This window comes from Antennarius striatus, chromosome 6 (assembly GCF_040054535.1).
Source record: "Antennarius striatus isolate MH-2024 chromosome 6, ASM4005453v1, whole genome shotgun sequence".
NCBI classification, from domain to species: domain Eukaryota; kingdom Metazoa; phylum Chordata; class Actinopteri; order Lophiiformes; family Antennariidae; genus Antennarius; species Antennarius striatus.
This window is the reverse complement of record NC_090781.1, coordinates 24,361,660-24,381,475: the sequence shown is the minus strand read 5'-3', so window position 1 is coordinate 24,381,475 and position 19,816 is coordinate 24,361,660. Positions and strand designations below refer to the sequence as shown.

At 41.7% G+C, this 19,816-nt stretch overlaps 1 protein-coding gene across 2 annotated transcripts in view; it reads right to left on the bottom strand.

Moving 5' to 3' along the window:
• The window catches only part of clcn2c (chloride channel 2c), a 99,435-nt gene extending 80,265 nt beyond the window's left edge, over positions 1–19,170 (bottom strand). For both annotated transcript variants that reach the window (XM_068317371.1, XM_068317372.1), the window contains exon 1: positions 18,982–19,170. In XM_068317371.1, coding sequence (XP_068173472.1) covers positions 18,982–19,032 — 51 coding nt within the window. In that variant the 5' untranslated portion in view covers positions 19,033–19,170. The remainder of the gene's footprint in view (positions 1–18,981) is intronic.
• Between the last annotated feature and the right edge of the window lie 646 nt (positions 19,171–19,816).

The window sequence follows — 19,816 nt, the reverse complement described above, 5'->3', positions numbered from 1 at the left end:
ACCCCACCAACAGTACAAATATATTCTGTCTGTTATGATAGAAAATAGACACAGGATGCAAGCACACAAATTTACAGAAATGGAACTATAGCAGTACCTCGAGATACGAGTCGTCGCTCTGTCCATATTTTTGTTTGACTTACAGCTCGGTCACGGAACGGATTAAACTCTTATCTCAAGGTTCTTGCATTATCTTGCATTTTTCATGTCAGTAATTATATATCAGTGAATTTTACCAGCTTCCCATCAGGTTGTAACCTCAACCTGTCCAAGCTCATTTGTTTTGGACCTTTTATGCAGTTTTTTCTATGTATGCAACATGCAATTTTGTTTGGGGACGCAGTTAGTTTTTTTTTTAACATGTATAATTGCGACGCTGTTAAACTTATGCGCTCATATGAATTTCCCTTGGGATCATTAAAGTATACATCTATCTATCTATCTATCATATAAAAAATTTGATCACTCAAAATGTTGTTGTTTTTTTTGTGATGATATGATGCAGAAGGAGTGAGACAGGGAGGAAGAGAGGGTTAGAAGACATCTGAACAATGATCGTCAGTCTGCTGTCTCACGTGAGCGCCGTCGAGACGTGGGAAGGCACTGGCGTGGCACTGCCCTGTACCGGACACCAAACACACACACACTCACACACACTCACACACACACACACTGAGGCCACGCTGTTCAACAAACTCATCATTGACATCTGACAGGGAAAACACAGCTGTGACAATAAGTGGCCTGAGAAAGCGACCGGCCAGACAAACCCAGGATGGGATGGAGAGAATGAGAACGAGAAGTCATCTCAGTGAAAGAAAAGAAGGATTCTGATGGAGAGAGTCGCGTGAACTCCTACAGGTGGAGAGAGGGTCGGACAACAACATGAAGCCTGAGAGAAATACAACATCATAGTCATAACATCAACACATCTCCACAGAGAGAGAAGAAAAACACAGAGCATGAGAAAGACGGACACACCAGGTGAGAGGGGGAATAATAAAGGAAGGCCACACACACACACACACACACACACACACACACACACACATACACACCACACACACACACAGGCCTTTTATCTAATGAATGTGTGTGTTTCTTATAATCAAATCAGAAAATCACATCATATCTTGGACTATTATTATTAACAACAATAATAATAATAATAATAATCATAAAGATGATTACGTAAATGGATGTATTTGCTGTTGAAACACCTGATCAGGACATTTATGTTTAAGGTATATCCTGTCATTGTATCGTAACAAAAGAGGGAGAATTTGATGTGTAATGATAAACAGGAGCTATTAAAAGGGCAAAAAAAGGGGAAGAATGAAAAGAAGAAGGAAATGAAACTTCATAAGAGAAGAAATAGAAAATAGGAAATATTAAAAAAGGAGGAGACTATCCAATGGCCATACAAACAATAGGGTGTTTATTAGGACCTAACATTAGCTGGTAGTTAGCCACCCGGATCGCAAAATAAGATTATCTGCTTGAGATAAACCATCGAAGAAGAAGTCAGACATTTATGCTCATAATTTAGATGACAATGAAAGATACGGAGGAGTTTCATTTCCTCCTTCCAAAGATGTTCTGCAGAGGTTTAGGATCAGAGGCCTGAGCTCGTCTTGTGATTGGACACTTCTGACAACCAATAGAGTTTTAACAAGATGGAATTTGTGTTTTCATTTATTTCTTTATTCTTTTCCCGGAGGGCACAACTAAACTCAAGTAAACTCCACACAACCATATTAAAGCCTGCTTCATCCTGTCCGCAGTTTACCTTTCTACTAATCGTGTGTGTGTGTGTGTGTGTGTGTGTGTGTGTGTGTCTCAGCCCTACCCTCAGTCAAACACACACACACACACACACTCCCATGACTGTTTAGAGGCTCATACGTGTGGATTGTGAGAGATTATTTTTGCACGAATCTATTCACCGTTTTCAGGCAGAGCCTAAATTGTGTGACTTTTAATTGCGTGATGTGAGGTTGTGTGTGTGAGGTTGTGTGTGTGTGAGGTTGTGTGTGTGAGGTTGTGTGTGTGTCGCTCTGCTCCAGAGCGACACACAGCATGTTGGATAAACGGGCCGTTAAATCAGGGTCTCACAGGAAACGCTGCATAAAAGACACGAGTTAATTGAAATGGAAGCGGAGATGGGAGTCGACAATCACAACACAAAACACACAAACAACAACACAACAACACAACACAGATGACTTTTAGCTAGTTTTAATGGATTAACTTCCTGATCTTTGTCACCTGAGAAGAGATTAGTTCATTACACACAAATGGGGGGTGGGGGGTGGGTGGGGGTAATAAAAGCATTTAGTAGAACAATAGTGAAAGGAAAGAACAGGAGATCTAATGTGTGTGTGTGTGTGTGTGTGTGTGTGTGTGTGTGTGTGTGTGTGTGTGTGTGTGTGTGTGTGAACCAATCTTACACCAGAGGAGGCAATAAAAGCAGCTTTTGTTTGGTATCAGCCTTATGAAAATCATTTTGGGAATGCCCCCCCTCCCCCTCCAAAAATAATCACCCAGATGAGGCAGTTGGCCAGCTGACAGGTAAAATGCCCACTTATCCGATTCTAACTGGACTAGAGGATATTACTGGGGGAGGAGCTGGAGGGCATCGCGGCGTCTCCATCCTCACAGGATTATGTGATGGTTTCCAGTAGGAGGGACAGGAGACAGAGGAGGGCCCCAGCTGAGATCCGTCCGCTCCCTCCTAAAGGTGCTTTTAGGATAGAAACGTTTGACCAACAGGGGAGTGTCGGGTGTGAGTCCAGCAGAAGCACCAGTGAACGTTAAGTTTCATGCAAATAAAGCAAAAGACTAAAATACACAATTAAACATGACTCAGAGTCATGCGGGCAGTGATGAGGCACGGTGACGTTAAACGAAAAATTAAACTAAGTACACAGTCCAGCTGAAAGAGACGCAAGCTGTCATCAGATGTGTGAAGTTTTGGGTGAATAGATTGATAAGAGCCGTGTTTCGAAAATGTAACTCGTTCTTTCCCGCGTGTTGGTGGATGGATACAACATCAGCTGAGACCGGATCTCGTTCTTTCCCACATGTTGGTGGGTGGATACAACATCAGCTGAGACCGGGTCTTGTTCTTTCCCACGTGTTGGTGGATGGATACGACATCAGTGAGACCGGATCTCGTTCTTTCCCGCGTGTTGGTGGATGGATACGACATCAGTGAGACCGGATCTCGTTCTTTTGGATGCATTGAAATGAAAGTTTGCAGAGACATTTGAGGATGATTGACACCTGCAGCTTTCTGACCCCTGACCTGACAATACCATTGTTGACCCCAGAGTCTGATCTGAGACCAGCACAATCTTGCGTTCCACTTGAGCTTGAATGTTCTTGTCCTGAAGCCACGGGTCTCTGCAGGAGGACTGTGGGAAAGTTAACTTGTTCATAGAAGTAGTTTTTCTAGCACAATAACTTGGATCTCTCGTTTGTATTCTGGGACACATTTTTGTCCAACTCTTCCTGAACTCCTGCTGGGGGCTGTTTGATCAAAGCATTAATTAACATCTGATGGACACATTGGGGGTTTTTTTGTTAGCATTAAGTCAATATTTCCATTTGAGGACATTGACTCAGCCTTTTTGCATATTTTTTTTAAATTCTTGGACAAATGTGTTTAAGGTTTAGAAATAGGATTTCAGAGAACCTGAAGGATTAAACACTGATGACCATTTACAGCAAAGCTTGAGATACGAATTTAATCCATTCTATGACTGAGCTCTAGGTCAAATAACTCGTAACTTCAACTTTTCATCTCCATTTAAAATGATTAAAATCATTTGAATCCATTCCAGGCTTGCAAAAAAGCCCCAAACCCCCTAAAATATGACTAAAATACGAATATTTTTAATCAAGTAATAGTCATGCAGATTTTACCTGTGTGTAATTAATTTATTATAAGTTACATAAACAATGATAATGTGAAGAAAAAAAAAAGAGTGACGTCTTTATTCCACCAACGAGAACGAGATCCGGTCTCACTGATGTCGTATCCATCCGCCAACTAGCACGGCCCGTATCACACACAACTTGTATGTCAAGCAGCTCATATCTCAAAGTACTACTGTAGTTTACTGTAGATTATGTGCATCAGGCAGAAATGTCACAACTTAATAAAGAAGAAATCCCAGATCTTCCTCTTAATTCAGATCAACTTTTTTTTTTAGTCTCGTATCACAACTAACAAAACAGGAAACCTACCAAACACACACACACAGAGCTGAATCCATTCTGGGCACAGGACAAATAATCTCATCAAACTTCTCTTTGTGGGGGGGGTATATATGAATGCTGATATAATCTATGTCTCCTTGGGGCCCCGGGGCCACTAACTCCTGCTGCTCTGACCTAAATAATCACATGAATGTACCCCTGAACCTTCTACACTGATCCAAGGAAGTAATACTTGTCCAGGCTGCGTTACACACCCACAGCCCCACCTACCCCCCACCTGCTGAAGCTCAGTTCTTCATAAATGTACCAGTTGTTTTCCCATGAGGGGGGTCGGCTGTGATTATCTTGAGTGAAGTGTTTCCTTAGGGCTAAGTTGTACCTTTACAGTGAACATACTGTGCTTGAATGTTATCTACATGTGTAGGTAGGGCTGCATGTGTGTGTACATGTGTCCTTCACATGTATGCAGGTGACAACATGGTGTTTGAGGACCTTTATATTCTAAACAGAAGACTAATGGATTTAACCCTTTACCACCCGAAATACTAAAAAAAAATGTCCAGAGAAATCAAATTTTTTGGAAAATAAGGACTTAATAGAACCTTCCGTCTAATTTTTCCCATTTATTTACTTGAATTTGTATATATATGAGCTTTAATTTGTTTAAATTTTGCTAAAATTTTAATTTTTTTCACATGCAAAATGCAGATGCATGCGTCTGATTAATTCTTTTTTCCTGAAAAACCTGTGGATACAAAATTTTTTAGTTGGATTTAAAGGGTTAACTCAGTCCAGACAACAAAGCAAGACAAAAAACAAATCGATGTTTATTATCTGTGAAACACACTAGAGCTAGTTCGGTCTCGCCCCGGCTAGCATGTCAGCGGATGGTCTGCAAATTACCTTGAAGGTGCAAAAAAAAAAAAAAAAAAAAAATCCGAATTAGATTAATTTGAAAAGTCGCAACACCGACAGGAACTTTCATCCAATGGTTGTCAAACATCACGTTTAAATATCTGATTTCTTTTATTTAACATCCTTAATAATAATCCGTTCCATCAGAGCTGAGCAGCTTCCCTCCTCTTTACTATTCAGCTCCTCATTCCTGCTGCATCAAATGAGAAGTTTAATTTTTTTTTAATGCTACCTCATTATATTCTGCTTGTATTACACACATCCCCCTGACACACACACAAACACAAACACACACACACACACACACACACACACACACACTGTTCTCTCTATGCAGAGTGTGTGACTGCTGTAGAATAAAGTCCAACTAGTAAAGAGAAAGAGGCGACGCAGAGTGTTATAATTAATTTAAGGTTAATGATGCCTATTCGTCTTAAAGCAAGGGGGTGTCACTGGTTAAGTGAGCACACACACACACACACACACACACACACTTTTTGCATGACTAAATCAATCATTTGTGATTTACCACTCATGGGCCACAGCTATTTGCATGGTGTGTGTGTGTGTGTGTGTGTGTGTGTATGTGTGTGTGTGTGTGTGTGTGTGTGTGAGACCAAAAGCAATTACAGGCTGCTCTGACAGTGCTGATACTCGTAATAGATCGGGTATGATTGAGTGATTGAAAGCAGTGATTGAATATGAGATTAATTTTCTTCTATTTGCATACGTGTGTGTGTGTGTGTGTGTGTGTGTAGGTAGTGAAGTGGACAGTTGAGAACATGTAGACAGGTTTAGTGGTGTTGTATTGTGTAAACGGTACAAGAGGTGATCAATGTAGTTCGCAAACACTTGGCACTAACAACCCGACACACACACACACACACACACACACACACACACACACACACACACACACACACACACACACACACACACACCCTCAGGCCAGTGGAATAATAAAAAGAGCAGGGAGGCACTCGAGACCTGATCCTTAAACTCGTTTGGTCAAATTGACTATAAGCACACACACACACACACACACACCCTTTGAGTCCAATAAAACCAGTACACTTTCTTTGTGTGTGTGTGTGTGTGTGTGTGTGTGTGTGTGTGTGTGTGTGTGTGTGATCCGTCTATAAACCTGTCATCTTGACCCTCCGTTTGCCCCATTTAACACCCCGTTCTGTGATCGCACCGCTGTTCTCATATTTATAAACTCTGGATTTGTGCTTTTTGTGCTTTGGATTCTTGACGCCTTTATTTTGTGTTAAAATGACATCATAATAAGACGGTCTGGACAACATTAACAGTTAAAACAATTCCAATACAGTAGAAGAATCGGACGATCACAGATCAATTCCTCTTATGAAAGCACGTGTCTAAATAAATGTGAAGCATCGACATCTCCATTAATTATCCACCGGTGAGTCGATTCTGATCTGTTCTTATGCAACAATTCATCCACTTCTTGTCCAGCGAGCGTCAATCTTTAACTAAGACGTGAAAAACAATCGGATATTTCCAAAAGGATGCATTCCAGAGATGCAGATTTGACCCCGTTGGACTTTAAAATGAGGTTCTAAAAAGAGCCTCTGATTTATTTTATCATGTGTGAGGCGTCACATGACGAGCAGCTCTATGTTGTAACTGAGTGAATTACACGCATGCTGATGTTATCATGTAAAAAGACAATGATTAGCTGATGTTTCACTGGTTAAAGTTCATGTAGAATCCTGCAGACAGTGAACTCAACTGTTCCCATTGTCTGGAGACGAGGCGTTCAGGGCAAATCAAGCATAGATTTGAACACTGTCACGACAATTTTTGAAACACACCTATTTAAAAAAAAACATTTTTAACTTCAATCTTCTCAAAGGTTGCATGCAAAACCTTTAAAATGGAATTTAGGAAGAACATTTCTGGATAACGGCCTTCACATCTCCTCCAGATGATCGGTCCTGAACAAATGAGGGAAAACCTGCAGGAGTTCATTTGCTTTACTTGACATTGCTTCTCCTGCAGTGAGACGATTACCCATGAGCGCACGGTGCTGGAACAACATCGTGTAGACCTGAACGACTCACACAGCCGCGTTTAAGCTTGAGAAACTTGTTAAAGCCACCTGCATTAAAAATGGTAGTAAACACATCACAGGCGCCGACATCAGCATATTTAGGAGGGAACGCGATCGTTACGCACAACGTGATCGATCGTAATCACGTATTAAAGGGCTTTGCTCAAGGGCACCTCGGCAGATGGGTTAGATTAAACAGCACTACTTGTTAGGCTGTGTGTGTGTGTGTGTGTGTGTGTGTGTGTGTGTGTGTGTGTGTGTGTGTGTGTGTATGTGTGTGTGTGTCCAAGCAGGTGACCCTCTATGTTTGTGTGTTTGGGTACAAACTGTGAGGTATTAACACTGTCTAATCGCTATCAGTTGATGACAGAATGTGATACAGAGGACAATGTCCACATTCATATCTGTGTGTGTGTGTGTGTGTGTGTGTGTGTGTGCGTGTGTGTGTGTGTGTGTGTATCACACAGCATAACATGGATTGTGTGGTTCAGGCTGCAACAGACAAAGTCAGGCAGGTATTAAGAGATAGCTGCATCTGAAAAGAGGTGGGAATTTGTGTGCGTGTGTGTGTGTGTGTGTGTGTGTGTGTGTGTGTGTGTGTGTGTGTGTGTGTGTGTGTGTGTGTGTGTGTGTGTGTGTGTGTGTCTGTGCATAACAGAGGACTGCAGAGACTCGGTCCAATTTATTAGAGAGGTTGATGTGTGCGAGTTCACGAATCAAGATGTGGGAGGACAAGTCTGTGCAAGCACTTTTGAGGTGGGTGGATGAGAGGGATGGAGGGATGAACTGGGGGGGAGGGATGGGGAAAGTGGGGGGTGAGGAAATCTAAAATCTAAAAATAACTGCTATTGATCTGCTCTACATGAATGCAGAGGAGCCGAGGAGAAAAAGAACTGCAGTAACTGCATAAATAACTGTCCTCAACTCAATCGAACCCCCCCCCCCACACACACACACACACACACACACCTGGTAACTATCTCTCACACCCCAGCAGCTGCTGTGTAACATCATACAACACATGAATTGTTTCGCTGTTGTGGAAACAGATGATGTCATCCTTCAGCGTCGGACGAGGAAACGTCTCTGACCTTCCTTCAGTTAAAACTTCCTTCGCTGCCCAAATTGAGAAGAATTGCTGTGTGCAGTAATTAAAACGAATAAAACGCAGGCGGGGTCCTCAAACAAAAAGGAAGGTGGTATAATTATCTGAGTTTCAAACAAAACGTTGACGGCGGGCGTTTTGATCTGCTGGTTGTGTAAAGAGTGGGTTCATTAGTGATGAACGCGAGAGGAAGAAAAGGTGCAAAACCAAAACAGTTAAAAAAAACACAGGAGAATCAAAAGCAATGTCAAAAGTAAGGTAAGTCTGGTAAAACTTGGTTTAAGTTGAAATAAAAAAAGTACATGGAAAAATAAAAATCGAGTTTACATCGTTTTCCTCAACTTTACATCTGTCTGACACGAATATTGAATCATAAAATCACTATTGAACCATTATAAGCATATAATGTCATGTTACTGTACAATAAATCAGAATAAAACATATAATATCATATTACTAGCCTGTTGCAACCCCCGTGACCCACAATGAGGAAGAAGCAGCTGAAGACGAGATGGAGACTTTTTTTCTGTACTATATTAAAAATAAAATTTCAGTGTTTGTCAGCTTAAAATAGATTCATATTAATCACATTTTATTGAAAATGCATTCATTAATAAAGTTCAGTACAGAGTGGGGAATGGTTATCTACAGTTTAGTCTGGAGACCAGTTCATTCAACTTACATCTGGTCTCCATTAACCATGTGAAAAAGTTTACCTGAATATTAACATGATCTGTATGCCATAGTGGGATTGCTCCACTATGGCAGAGGATTGATGTTTCCTGATAGTTTAACAGCAAACAAAAGAGCAGGACAGGAGATTTTACGATGAAAAATCAATAATAATCCAACAATTAATATCATTCCTGAAAGTGTGATGACAAACAATGACAAAATAATAAGAACAAAACACTTCTTTGTCTTAAAAGTAGATGCAAAATGAAAAAAAAAGTTAATTGCCTTTGCAGAGAATTTGATAATTTGGGATGTTGTTTAGCGAAGCGGGGATTTGGGTTCGGTTGGAGGTGAACGCCGGAGGTGCAGGAGTTCAGAACTCATCTTTGGGGGCCGAGATGCTCCAACCACCGGCTGGAGGCTCGATCTGGGGTCTGGGTGTTAGTATTTAAACAATCTCTCACAAAACAGGCTCGTCTACGAGACGGAGGAGAGGACTGGAGAGTGTGAGGAGGGAGGCAAGAGCAGAAACGTGCCTGCGAGGATCAACAAACAACTAAAAACCTGTGAAATGTCTTCTCAAAACACTGAAAACCAACAGAAAACATTTGTTTTTTGTTGGTTTTTTCTAGCTTGGAAGTTTCGATTTGGCGGTTATGTAAAAAGGCAGTCATGTGACCGAGGCAAGCATCTCCACAAGCGTCAAGGAAGAGAGAATCTACTCGTTTTTAAAACAAAACATTGTTCACAATCAGGTAAAACTAAAATAAAGTTCTTGATTCTTCATTGCTTTACAAGCAAGTTTCACACCGGTCCTCTCCCACAATGCATAGCGGTTTCCTCATTCTATGTTATAGAAAAAGTAACTGTTCCTGTCTGCAGGACTCGTGTGATTAAAATTCATCTGTTGACTGAAATCAACACAGACAAACAAAGATTACAAATGAAACCAGAAGAAAAGGAAGACGAGAACCGTGGCTCAGCTCCAGAACAAACCAGTTAAAAATCCAGTCACACACCAGTGCAGCCACTGGGACCCAACGTGCAGAGTGTGTGTGTGTGTGTGTGTGTGTGTGTGTGAGTGAGTGAGTGTTGCGTTACGGATGTGCCCTCCCATGCTTTTGCATGTAGGAGGACTAATCGAATGTTGTGGCGAGAACACGGAGAGGCGTTCAAAGGCAGGCAGTCTTTTCTTTCTGGGGGTGGGGGTGGGGGGGGTTGGAATGTTTGCAGAAAACAGGAAACAACAGTGGCACGGAGACAAACGCAAAAAACGCTAAAGGAGTAACGCGGTCATGCCCACGAGGCGACGCATGCCGGAGCCCAACAGTCGCAGATATCTGAAGAGATGTTTGTTTCTGGTTCGTTGGCACCGACCACAATCAATCTGCACGAACCCAAAAGAACCGAACACAGAGAACTTCTGTGAGTTTGGAGACAAGGCGGCTCTTGTTCGTTAAATCCAGACTGAGGTCGTGTCTTTAAACGTTCATCTGTGGAAGAACGAGTCTTTTAAAAGACGTTAAATCCAGCAGGTCAGATCTCGAGATGAATCTCTCCTCTTTCTCCTCGCTGTCGCATCGCGTTACTCCATCGATCCGTTCGACACTCACCGGCCTAAACTCTCCTGAGGCTCCGGAGTCCGACTTAACCCGGGAAGTCGAAGGAGTTCGACATAGATTTTTGTGGCAAAAGCCTTAAAGTCCAGGTCAGACATGGAGTTGATGATTATATCTGTATCCGAGCTGCTTCTAACTCTCTCCTTCTACAGTTTTCCAATAGTTCTCCAGTTCAGAGGCGTGACTAGAGGCACGCCGTGACCTTGCACGAGAAACCTTCACATCAGCATCATCTTATCAGACTCCAGTGAAACCACAGGGTGAAAGAATCCAGGAGCAGATAGCGGAGGTAAACTCGTCTGGACTGGACCGGATGGCGCGAGATTGGAAGGCCTGCCAGAAGAGTGTTTCAGAGGGACAGAGGTGGAAACAGAGAAAGGGATGATTTGATTGGTTGAACAGGACTTTGTTTGTACCTGTTCAGCTCTAATCAGCAAGTGGAGTCTCTGCTACTGGGCTCAGTTCATCTGGACAGACTCGACCAGGACACCCCCCCTCCACAGAGGGTTGGTGTGTTAAATGTATAATCACACTCCACTAAGAGTAAACCAACAGGAATCAAGAGGCCGGAGGAGGAGGACTCCAGTACAGAGTAGTGATTTCACAAGGAAGGGTGGGCGAAGGCCTCGTCTGACGTCCGTTTGGAGCGTTCAGAATGGAACTGTTGTTCAGGAGTTATCTGGTCGTGTCCACTGTGATTTCAGGCTATTACAAGCACATTAGCGTCTCATTAGATCCATTCCTGCAGACGGCTCGGTCTGCAAACCGAAGCAGAACTGCACGCTGAGCGATGGAGACAAATATCACACGTCTTCACATCGCTGGGATTTCACTGCACCTCAAAAACACCAGCAGGATGAATTGTAATAGTCTTTGATTTCCAGTAGAAATGCTGATGATAGCACAGAGGTCTACAGTCACACTGTGGAAAATCAGGAGTGACAGCAAATTCAATCAAATCAGATCAGATCAATAAAGGAAGTTCAGGAAGGGTTGGTTCAATCTGGACTTTTTTTAATACCATAAATTATATTTTTAGGTTATATTAAACTACTAACCAGGACAGATATCTGGGTGTTGTGAAGGACTCAGACCTTTTTGGAGAAATGCATTAAAGCCATCAGTAAATGAGTTCAAGAACATCTCAAGATAAAAGATCTGAGATCTTAGCAAAATCTGGAAAAACTAGTCCATGATCTTCAGTCTGTTTGATTATTTTAGCAGCATCTTTAATGGTCAATGTAAAAAAACAGTCAGACTCCTGCAGCTCCTTTAAGTCCCACTAGGACCAGAGAAGTGGACCACATCAGTCCAGTCCTGAGGTCCTGACACCGGCTGTCTGCCCACCAGATTCTAAACTTTAAAGTTCTGGTGCTCTGAATGGTTTAGAACCAGAATCCATCAGTGACCTCCTGACCCACTATGAACCCACCAGACTCCTCAGGTCATCTGGATCTGGTCTTTCATCGGTTCGGAGTGATAACCAAACATGGAGGAGCTGCGTTTGGTCTCTAGGATCCACAGGAAGTTTCAGATCAGCTGAAACACTCAGTATATTTAAATCCATCTGTTCTCAGCTGCATTTAAATTAGATTTTACTCAGGAGTGCAAATCTGCACGTCTTTTAAGAGGCTTTTTTAATGCTCTTTCATTTTAATTTAAATCATGCTTTCATTCTTTAACTTTTTAATGCTTTCTTTTCTTCTAATGTAAAGCACTTTGAATTGTTGTGTACATGAAATTCGATAAACTTGCCTAATTAAACTACTATTTTCCTACAATGTTGTCTTTTATTTTTATTCTCACTGCTATTATTCAGTATCATTTTTATTTATCACTTATCAGAATTTACATTACTATTATCATGACTTGATATGATATATTTTAACAATCATAGTTAAGTTACCAATGCTGATTACTCATCTTGTTGAGGTTGTGTAGTTTATGCAGTGTCAACACATTTAACAGTTGACAGAAGTTGACAAATGTTTAAAGTCATTTAACTTTTTTTTTCCAACTAAAATTAGAATTCACTGGGGGTTCCAGATGAATTCATTATGAAGACAGAGAACCAAACTAGTCAGACACATCCTGGTTGATGCATAAACAAGATCAAGATCGCCTCGTCTAAAAATAAACTGTTTCTGGTCAAAGCAGAGATAAACGTAGAGAATCTGAGAGCAGACGAACACAAGCTGACAGGAAGTTAACATCCGCTGACGTGTCAACGTGACGTCCACCTGTTGGTCCACCAAAATCACTGCAGCCTTCCTAACTCAGTCATAAAGCTCTGGTTCCACTCACCTTGGCAATCCTGCATCTCCTCCAACCGACAAACATCTCTAGTGTTTTCCCCACGTGAGAAGTGTGTGTCTGATCATATCGTCCACTACGTGTGACTGTGGAGGTTCTAAATGTAGGTTTTTGGTTACTCTTTTGTCCGACCCGCTCGTATCCTGACGTATTAGACAACAATGTCTTTGTCTAGCATGACGTTTTAAATGTTCACAGAGTACAGTTTTGTAAAATAACGAGATTAGATTAGATTATTATATATTTCTGCAACAACTGGGAAATTTGTACACAGCAAATACAACCGTTTACCCTGCCTGTTGTACCTGTTGCCTTTTATCAGGCAAATAAAGTCTGAACAGGATGTTTAAAGCAGTAGTTGAACAGAATCCATGTGGATTACACAAAATCTGCTTTGTTTTAGAAGGTCATACAAGGTCAGGATCTACCAACCAACAGGTACGACTGAAGGGCTGGAACCCATGTCCGCATGAAGGGAGCTGGAAATCACCCCATCAACACTACAGCCCCTAAAAATGACCCCCTCAACACTAGAGCTCCAAATGACTTAGTTGAAAGTTATTTTTAAAAAGTCACTTTACATGTTTACTCTAATGTTCTATTAAAATGTCCCACTGCTCTAGTGAACCAGTACTTCAGTAAACCCATTTCATGCACAAACAATTCAAACAATTTTCAGAACAAGAATTCAGCAGTGGAAGTTACGTGTCCCTTCACACAGTGCTGTAAGACAAATAGGAGGCAAAATTGCGCCATAAATTTTGACATAAAACACCAGTTTTATTGTGTTGTGGGATAGTACTTGAACTAAAAGGACAAAACATTTATAAAATGTGAAGAAAATGTGTAAAAACATGTAAAAAATGAACCTCTGAAGGTGAGCCAACAGAACGTAAACCTCACCCACGGCCCAACAAACCTACATGTTGGTTAGACTTGTCAAAAATGAAGTACAGTTCTTTTAAAAAGACTGAATCTGCACAAAGATGTAATTTATTTACTCATTGCTCCTTCCGTCCACATTTTGTGGTTATCGATCAAATAATTAAAAGAAATACAGGAAAGCACTTGATTTTGTTTACCCTCTTGTTCCTTTCATTCATCTGTTGGAGGTTAATCATCAACATGATGACGATCCCAATGATCAACAGATCTCACAACAAAAAGTCAGCTTCACAAACTCTTTCATTGTCGCCAATAGAATGAACTTTCTCGTGGAGTGTTTGGTGGAGTCTTAAGCCGTTTGCCCTTGTGTAAAGACCGGTCCACATCTCGTCCTGATCGAGGACATCCTTCATGGCCGTTGGTCAAGAAAGTAAATAGAAGCGATTCAAGTTGTTGACGCTGATGTTGAGTAAGAGACGGACAAAAACCGTTAGAAGCTCTCGATGCTTATCTACAGCCCGGAATTCACGTCTTGGCTTTGAACAAACGTTGCGCAAGCAGACCTTTCTCAAGGCTGAAAGCGAGGGTCAAGGAGTTGTTGACCTGTCCCGCAAAAATAAAAGCGTGATGGAGGGATGCTAAAGTAAAAGAGTGGACAGGGAAAGAAAAAAAGGAAAGTTCCACCAGGACTGCAAGCCAGGAAGAGGAGGAGGAGGAGGGGAGATCAACACATGAAGCCGACAACACAGATTACCCAGCGATCGCCCACGATCACACCAGCATCGCCAGCCAGCGATCAATGAGTCCTGATCGGAGCTGTGATCACACAAACGTGCAAAAGTGTTTTCCAAACGTGGACTTTAGCTGGGAACATTAACGGCCATCAAAGTAAATACATATCTCATCCCACTCCAGCACTATTTATTTATGCATATATTTATTTATGTACTTATTTTAATTAGTTTATAAAAATGCATGCCGGTCACAATCTTTCTCTTGAAAACCACAGAGACGGCTTTTTTTTTTTAAATTTAAGTTGTAAAACAAATTTTTTACACTGGTTTGAAATGAAGTTGAACATTCGATGTTTTCGGGACACGAGGAGTCGCACTCGGTTCATCGACCGCATCCGCCAACGCCAGAAATTAAAGCGTAGAAATATTTCATTCTATCAGGACAAATGTGACGCATTTTATTTCTCGGAACAAGCTTTTCAGGATATTTCTCAAGCTGTTTTTTGGCCAACGTTAAAATAAGGTGGAGAATTACTTAAATGGTGACAATCATCTGAAAATCATCTGAAAAATTGTCATTTCAAGTCAGAGCGGAGGCATCAGCGACAAGCTAAACTATCCTTTGATGCATGATCACATTCCACTCTTTATTATTTGGTGTTCCTCTACTTTCCAACTGAGCTAAACATCAGTGAACCAGGAGTAAAAACATCACGTGAGGATAGCATGAGCACTGCTTAGCTGACGTCTCCTCGGATGTGGAATAAGTGGAGATGAGTTATTCTGACATCATCATTGATGCTTGATGTTCTGAGATACAGCCAGAGATGGAAAATGACCCAAAGGGCCAACATGAGCAATGAAAGTTTGCACACTCAACAGCAAAACACGAATTTCAGCAAGTTTACCGCCTGACATGAAAAATATCAGGAATTTCTAAAGTTTAAGAATCAGACGAATAAGAAGAAGTGACAAACCTTACGAGTCGAGAAACTTTAACATAAAGAAGAAACTAAACACAGATTATTGATCGAACTGATCGTCGTGTTTTTCCTGAGCCTTACAGGAAGAAACAGTTCACGGGTTCTAAATGGTGTTAAATGTTTTTGCTGTGGTTTTGCATTGGAAACTGGAGCGACGCTCGCCTGCAGCATCGCTTTTCAGCACTCGGACTATCTGCCATGCTAAATAAGAGATAAATAAGAAGCTATTAGTCACCCTCACTTGTGAAAGACTCACCATCAACTCTACTTAACAACAGCTAATAAAACTTTACCTTTGCCCACCAGAAGGTCCATTTATTATTTAATGATACGAGTGTGTGGCATCACATAAACATGGAAGCTTGTCCTGAAAACAGACTTTAAAATCACCATTTAAACTGATTCCTGTCCAGTTATACATCATCCCATCATGACACAGGCGTTGGTGGTGACATAACGCTGTGAGCATGGGATGCGTCTGCTTTCTGCTGCTCATGTAACCTTAAATGACACGTCGTGCATGACATGTTTTTGTTAAAACTGTCTCTTTCTGTACAAATATCACAGTTGGATCAATAAATATTATACATGATGACAAATTGTAAAAGTTGGGCAAAGAAATGTCGCACTCGGAATAAACAGACCATCAGATGGACTGAAACAGCGTTTATTTCGTTATTCCACACCTTTTATCACGCATCACATGTTTTCAGAAAACTTTCAGCCGACGTAAGACTCTCATGTTTTTTGTGAAATTTCATTCACAGATCGAAGCAAAAAAGAAAATAAAGTTCAGAGTATCTACAGATGAAATAAAAACTATTGTAAAATTTCATTCAATACAATAGGTAGCATCAGAATGCTCCACTTCGGACTCTACATGCCTCTACATTAATGTTTCACAGATAAATGACCTGCAAAAGGTCAAGATAAGCAGTGATCGATCACTGATTCACCCGATTGGTGCTTTTCAACCCGAGCCAAGCCTCCTCAGGTTTATTGGTGAAACACACCGACTCTTGTCGGAACTCATCTTTTGAAGGCCGACTTTATTGGGCCGCGTTTTCACCCTGCAGCTGCACCGATTACTGCACCTCATCCTGATTCCAAACTTCTTTTATCTTCTCATCCCGAAATAGCTAAACAGTAAAACCTGAGAGGGAAATAATAATAATAATAATAATAATAATAATAATAAGGTGGTTTTATTGCCAGCCCTTCAGCGTCTCTCACAGCCAAACTACACAGGCCTCTTTGTGCATACGCTGCCCACAACAAACCCACACAAACCAATGTGGCTGCCAGCATCACACAAAGACACCATGTTACTACAACCCACAGTAAGGACGGGGGCACACAGATCCCATTTATGCTAATGGAGGTTATGCTCATGCTGCAGCTATTTATACGTGTTTGCATTCAAGTTCCTTCAGGTTAGAGTTCACGCGACAGTCACCCAAGCAGAGAGATGTGCAGTTGTGTTTTTCTGCACAAATGGCGTCTTCTTGCACGTTTCCTCGAAGATCCGGAGGGCCGAGCACGAGACCCCCCCAGTTGGGGGTTGACGGCGTGTCCAGCGCTGAATCAGCAGGATGTACGTTGTGTAATCGCTCGCACAAACACTCACACAGATTAACAGCACGCAGAGAGGTGGGGTGGGAGGGAGCCTTTACAAAAAGGAGCTTTTTTTTTTTTTTACCCCCTTCCTTGCAAAAGGAAACGGAGGGCCCCCCCTCCAAAAAAAAGTGTTACAGTTGAGTTCAGTTTGAATTTAAGGCCTCGGTGCTGCTGAATGGATCCAACCGGCCAATGAAACAGAAAGGATTCCTTTAGACCTGACAGAAAAGTTGAACTGGACACTTCAAATCATTAGATTTGAGACTAGGCCCGTCTTTAACCGCCCCTGAGGGACACGCAGTAAATCCAAGCCCCTCAAAAAGCAGCTCCTCCAGTATAAAACTCCTTTATTGGAAACAAAATGATTCATGGTCTCCTTTCTTTTCCTTCTTATTCATTATACCTATAATTACTGTTACATTCATTGCAGATTCAGGATTAGAGATTCCCTTTGACTCCAATCTTTGAGGGCCCGTGACATCTGAGAGCCCCCTGCTGTATAAAACCGGTCTAGTTTCATCCACAGGTTCATCTAAACTCTACTTAAACCACCAAACAATCTTAACAACTACCTGGTTGTTATGTGACCTAAAATAGAACAGCACCTTATGTAACGTTCAGGAGCATATAGTAATTTTTTAATTTACAGGTTCAAATTCGACCACTGTCTACAGCTGCTTCATGGCGGCAGACACCTTTACTGCTTTTACATGCATCTCATCTTACATCACATTCTGTATGTACATGTACACAATCAGCCAGGATGCAGATGAAGCAGTGAATTGATGCATTGTCCTATCATGGTAGGCTGATTACAAAGCGGCCTACACACACATTGAGTTCCTGACACATACAGTAACCCCGGTCACTGCTGTGATGACATCACAATGTGAATGCATGTGATGGGGATGAGACAGATTATTGATCCGTCTGCAAAACCCCACTCAAAAAAATCTGTAAATGTAAAGCTATTTTGCTTTTAAACAGATATGCACGAAAGAAAAAAAAGGGCTTTGAGGCTTAGAAAATTAATAAAAGACTGATTGTGCATTCAGTTAATCCAATAAGCACCAAGTCATACAAGTTAAACTTCAAATACCTTCATAATGCTCCACATCTTGAAGAGACTGGACAATATTTTTAGTCATTTCAAGTTTGATCAAATATTTTTCCAGGCCGAATTTATCAGCATACTTTTTTGGAATTCATAGCTCTATATAATAAACTTTGAATTAGTGTTTTAGGCGATATACACTACTTTTACAAAAAATGTGGACATTTGACAACGGAGTTTCGCCACAAGACACACTACCTGTAACCTGGGAGCTGAATCCAGATGTTCCTGTCAGCCTCAGGAATAAATAATCAGTCATGAAGGGTTGTTCACCATTCGTTTAGTTTTCTTTTGCACACACGCAAATGAAAAAACTACCACAACACACACACACCGACACAAATATGCTTCCTGACCCGCAAACAGCAGCCAGGATCAGGTGAGTCCACCGGAGGCAGAACTCCGTTAGGAATCTGAAGTTTTTAACTTTATCTCCAGTTTATTGGTCGACACACACAGAAACTGCAGAAAACTTGCAGAAACTTCCCAAACCAGAAAGAGAAACAGTTTAATTCGGCGTATGTATAATTATATAAACACTTCTCTAATCTAATGAAGTGACAACTTTTTGACCACCATTCACACCACCGGTTGCTATCCCACTAGCCTGCCCCAGATGTGCGCACGCAACCCCCGCAGCGCCGCGCCGGGAGTCCCTGATCGTGTGGGGCCACAAGAGCCCACGGTGACACCGGTGGGCAGAGTTCAGGTCACACTCACCAGGGTTTGTTCATACTGCAGCGCCCGCTGGTCTGACCCGTCCCCTGCCATGGCTCCGCTGGTGTCCCGACCCGGCGACTGGATGAAGGTTTCTCGGCTTCTTGGTGAGAGGAACCGGACGGCGGTGCGTCTCAGCTCCAAGCGCGCATCGGCTGGACTTCAGCGCCTCTAAAAGAGCTCACAAAGTGGACTCCGACAGCGGAGTGTCTCCCGGTGGCACCAAGTTCCTTCATTTTATAGTCTCAAGTCAGCAGCCGGAGTCACACTGCGAGGCGGGACTTAGGAGCCCTCCCATCCGGAGCGGCTGTCAATCAACCGGAGGCTCCGCCGGCTGCTGAGCCCCAGCGAGACAATCAATAACCAAAAATGATCAATACACGGTTAGAGCTGAGGTAACTCGGTCCACATCAAACGATCCTCCTGGGAGGAGATAATTAACCCTTTAAACCCAAATGGATCACATTTGACGCGCTCGGCCTGTCAGGATTTTGAGACTTCTTCATCATAAATTTGACATTTTTGTCCCCTGAAAAACCTGATTTCTACAATTAGACGCATGCATTTGCATTTTGCATGTGAAAAAATTCCAGATTTAGCCAAAATTATACAAATTAAAGGTCATGTATGCCATTTTTCCTATATATGACAAGTATATACAAATACTTCTCATGGGACAAACGTGTCAGAAGCACTTAATTCACTAAAATTGGATTTTTCTGGCAAATATTAGGTTTCAGGCTTTAATAAAGGGGCCTTTTTATTAAAAATAGTGTTTTCACGGTAAGAGTAGGCTCATCTCTTTAAATAGTGTCTTTGAAATTAATGAACAATTTCA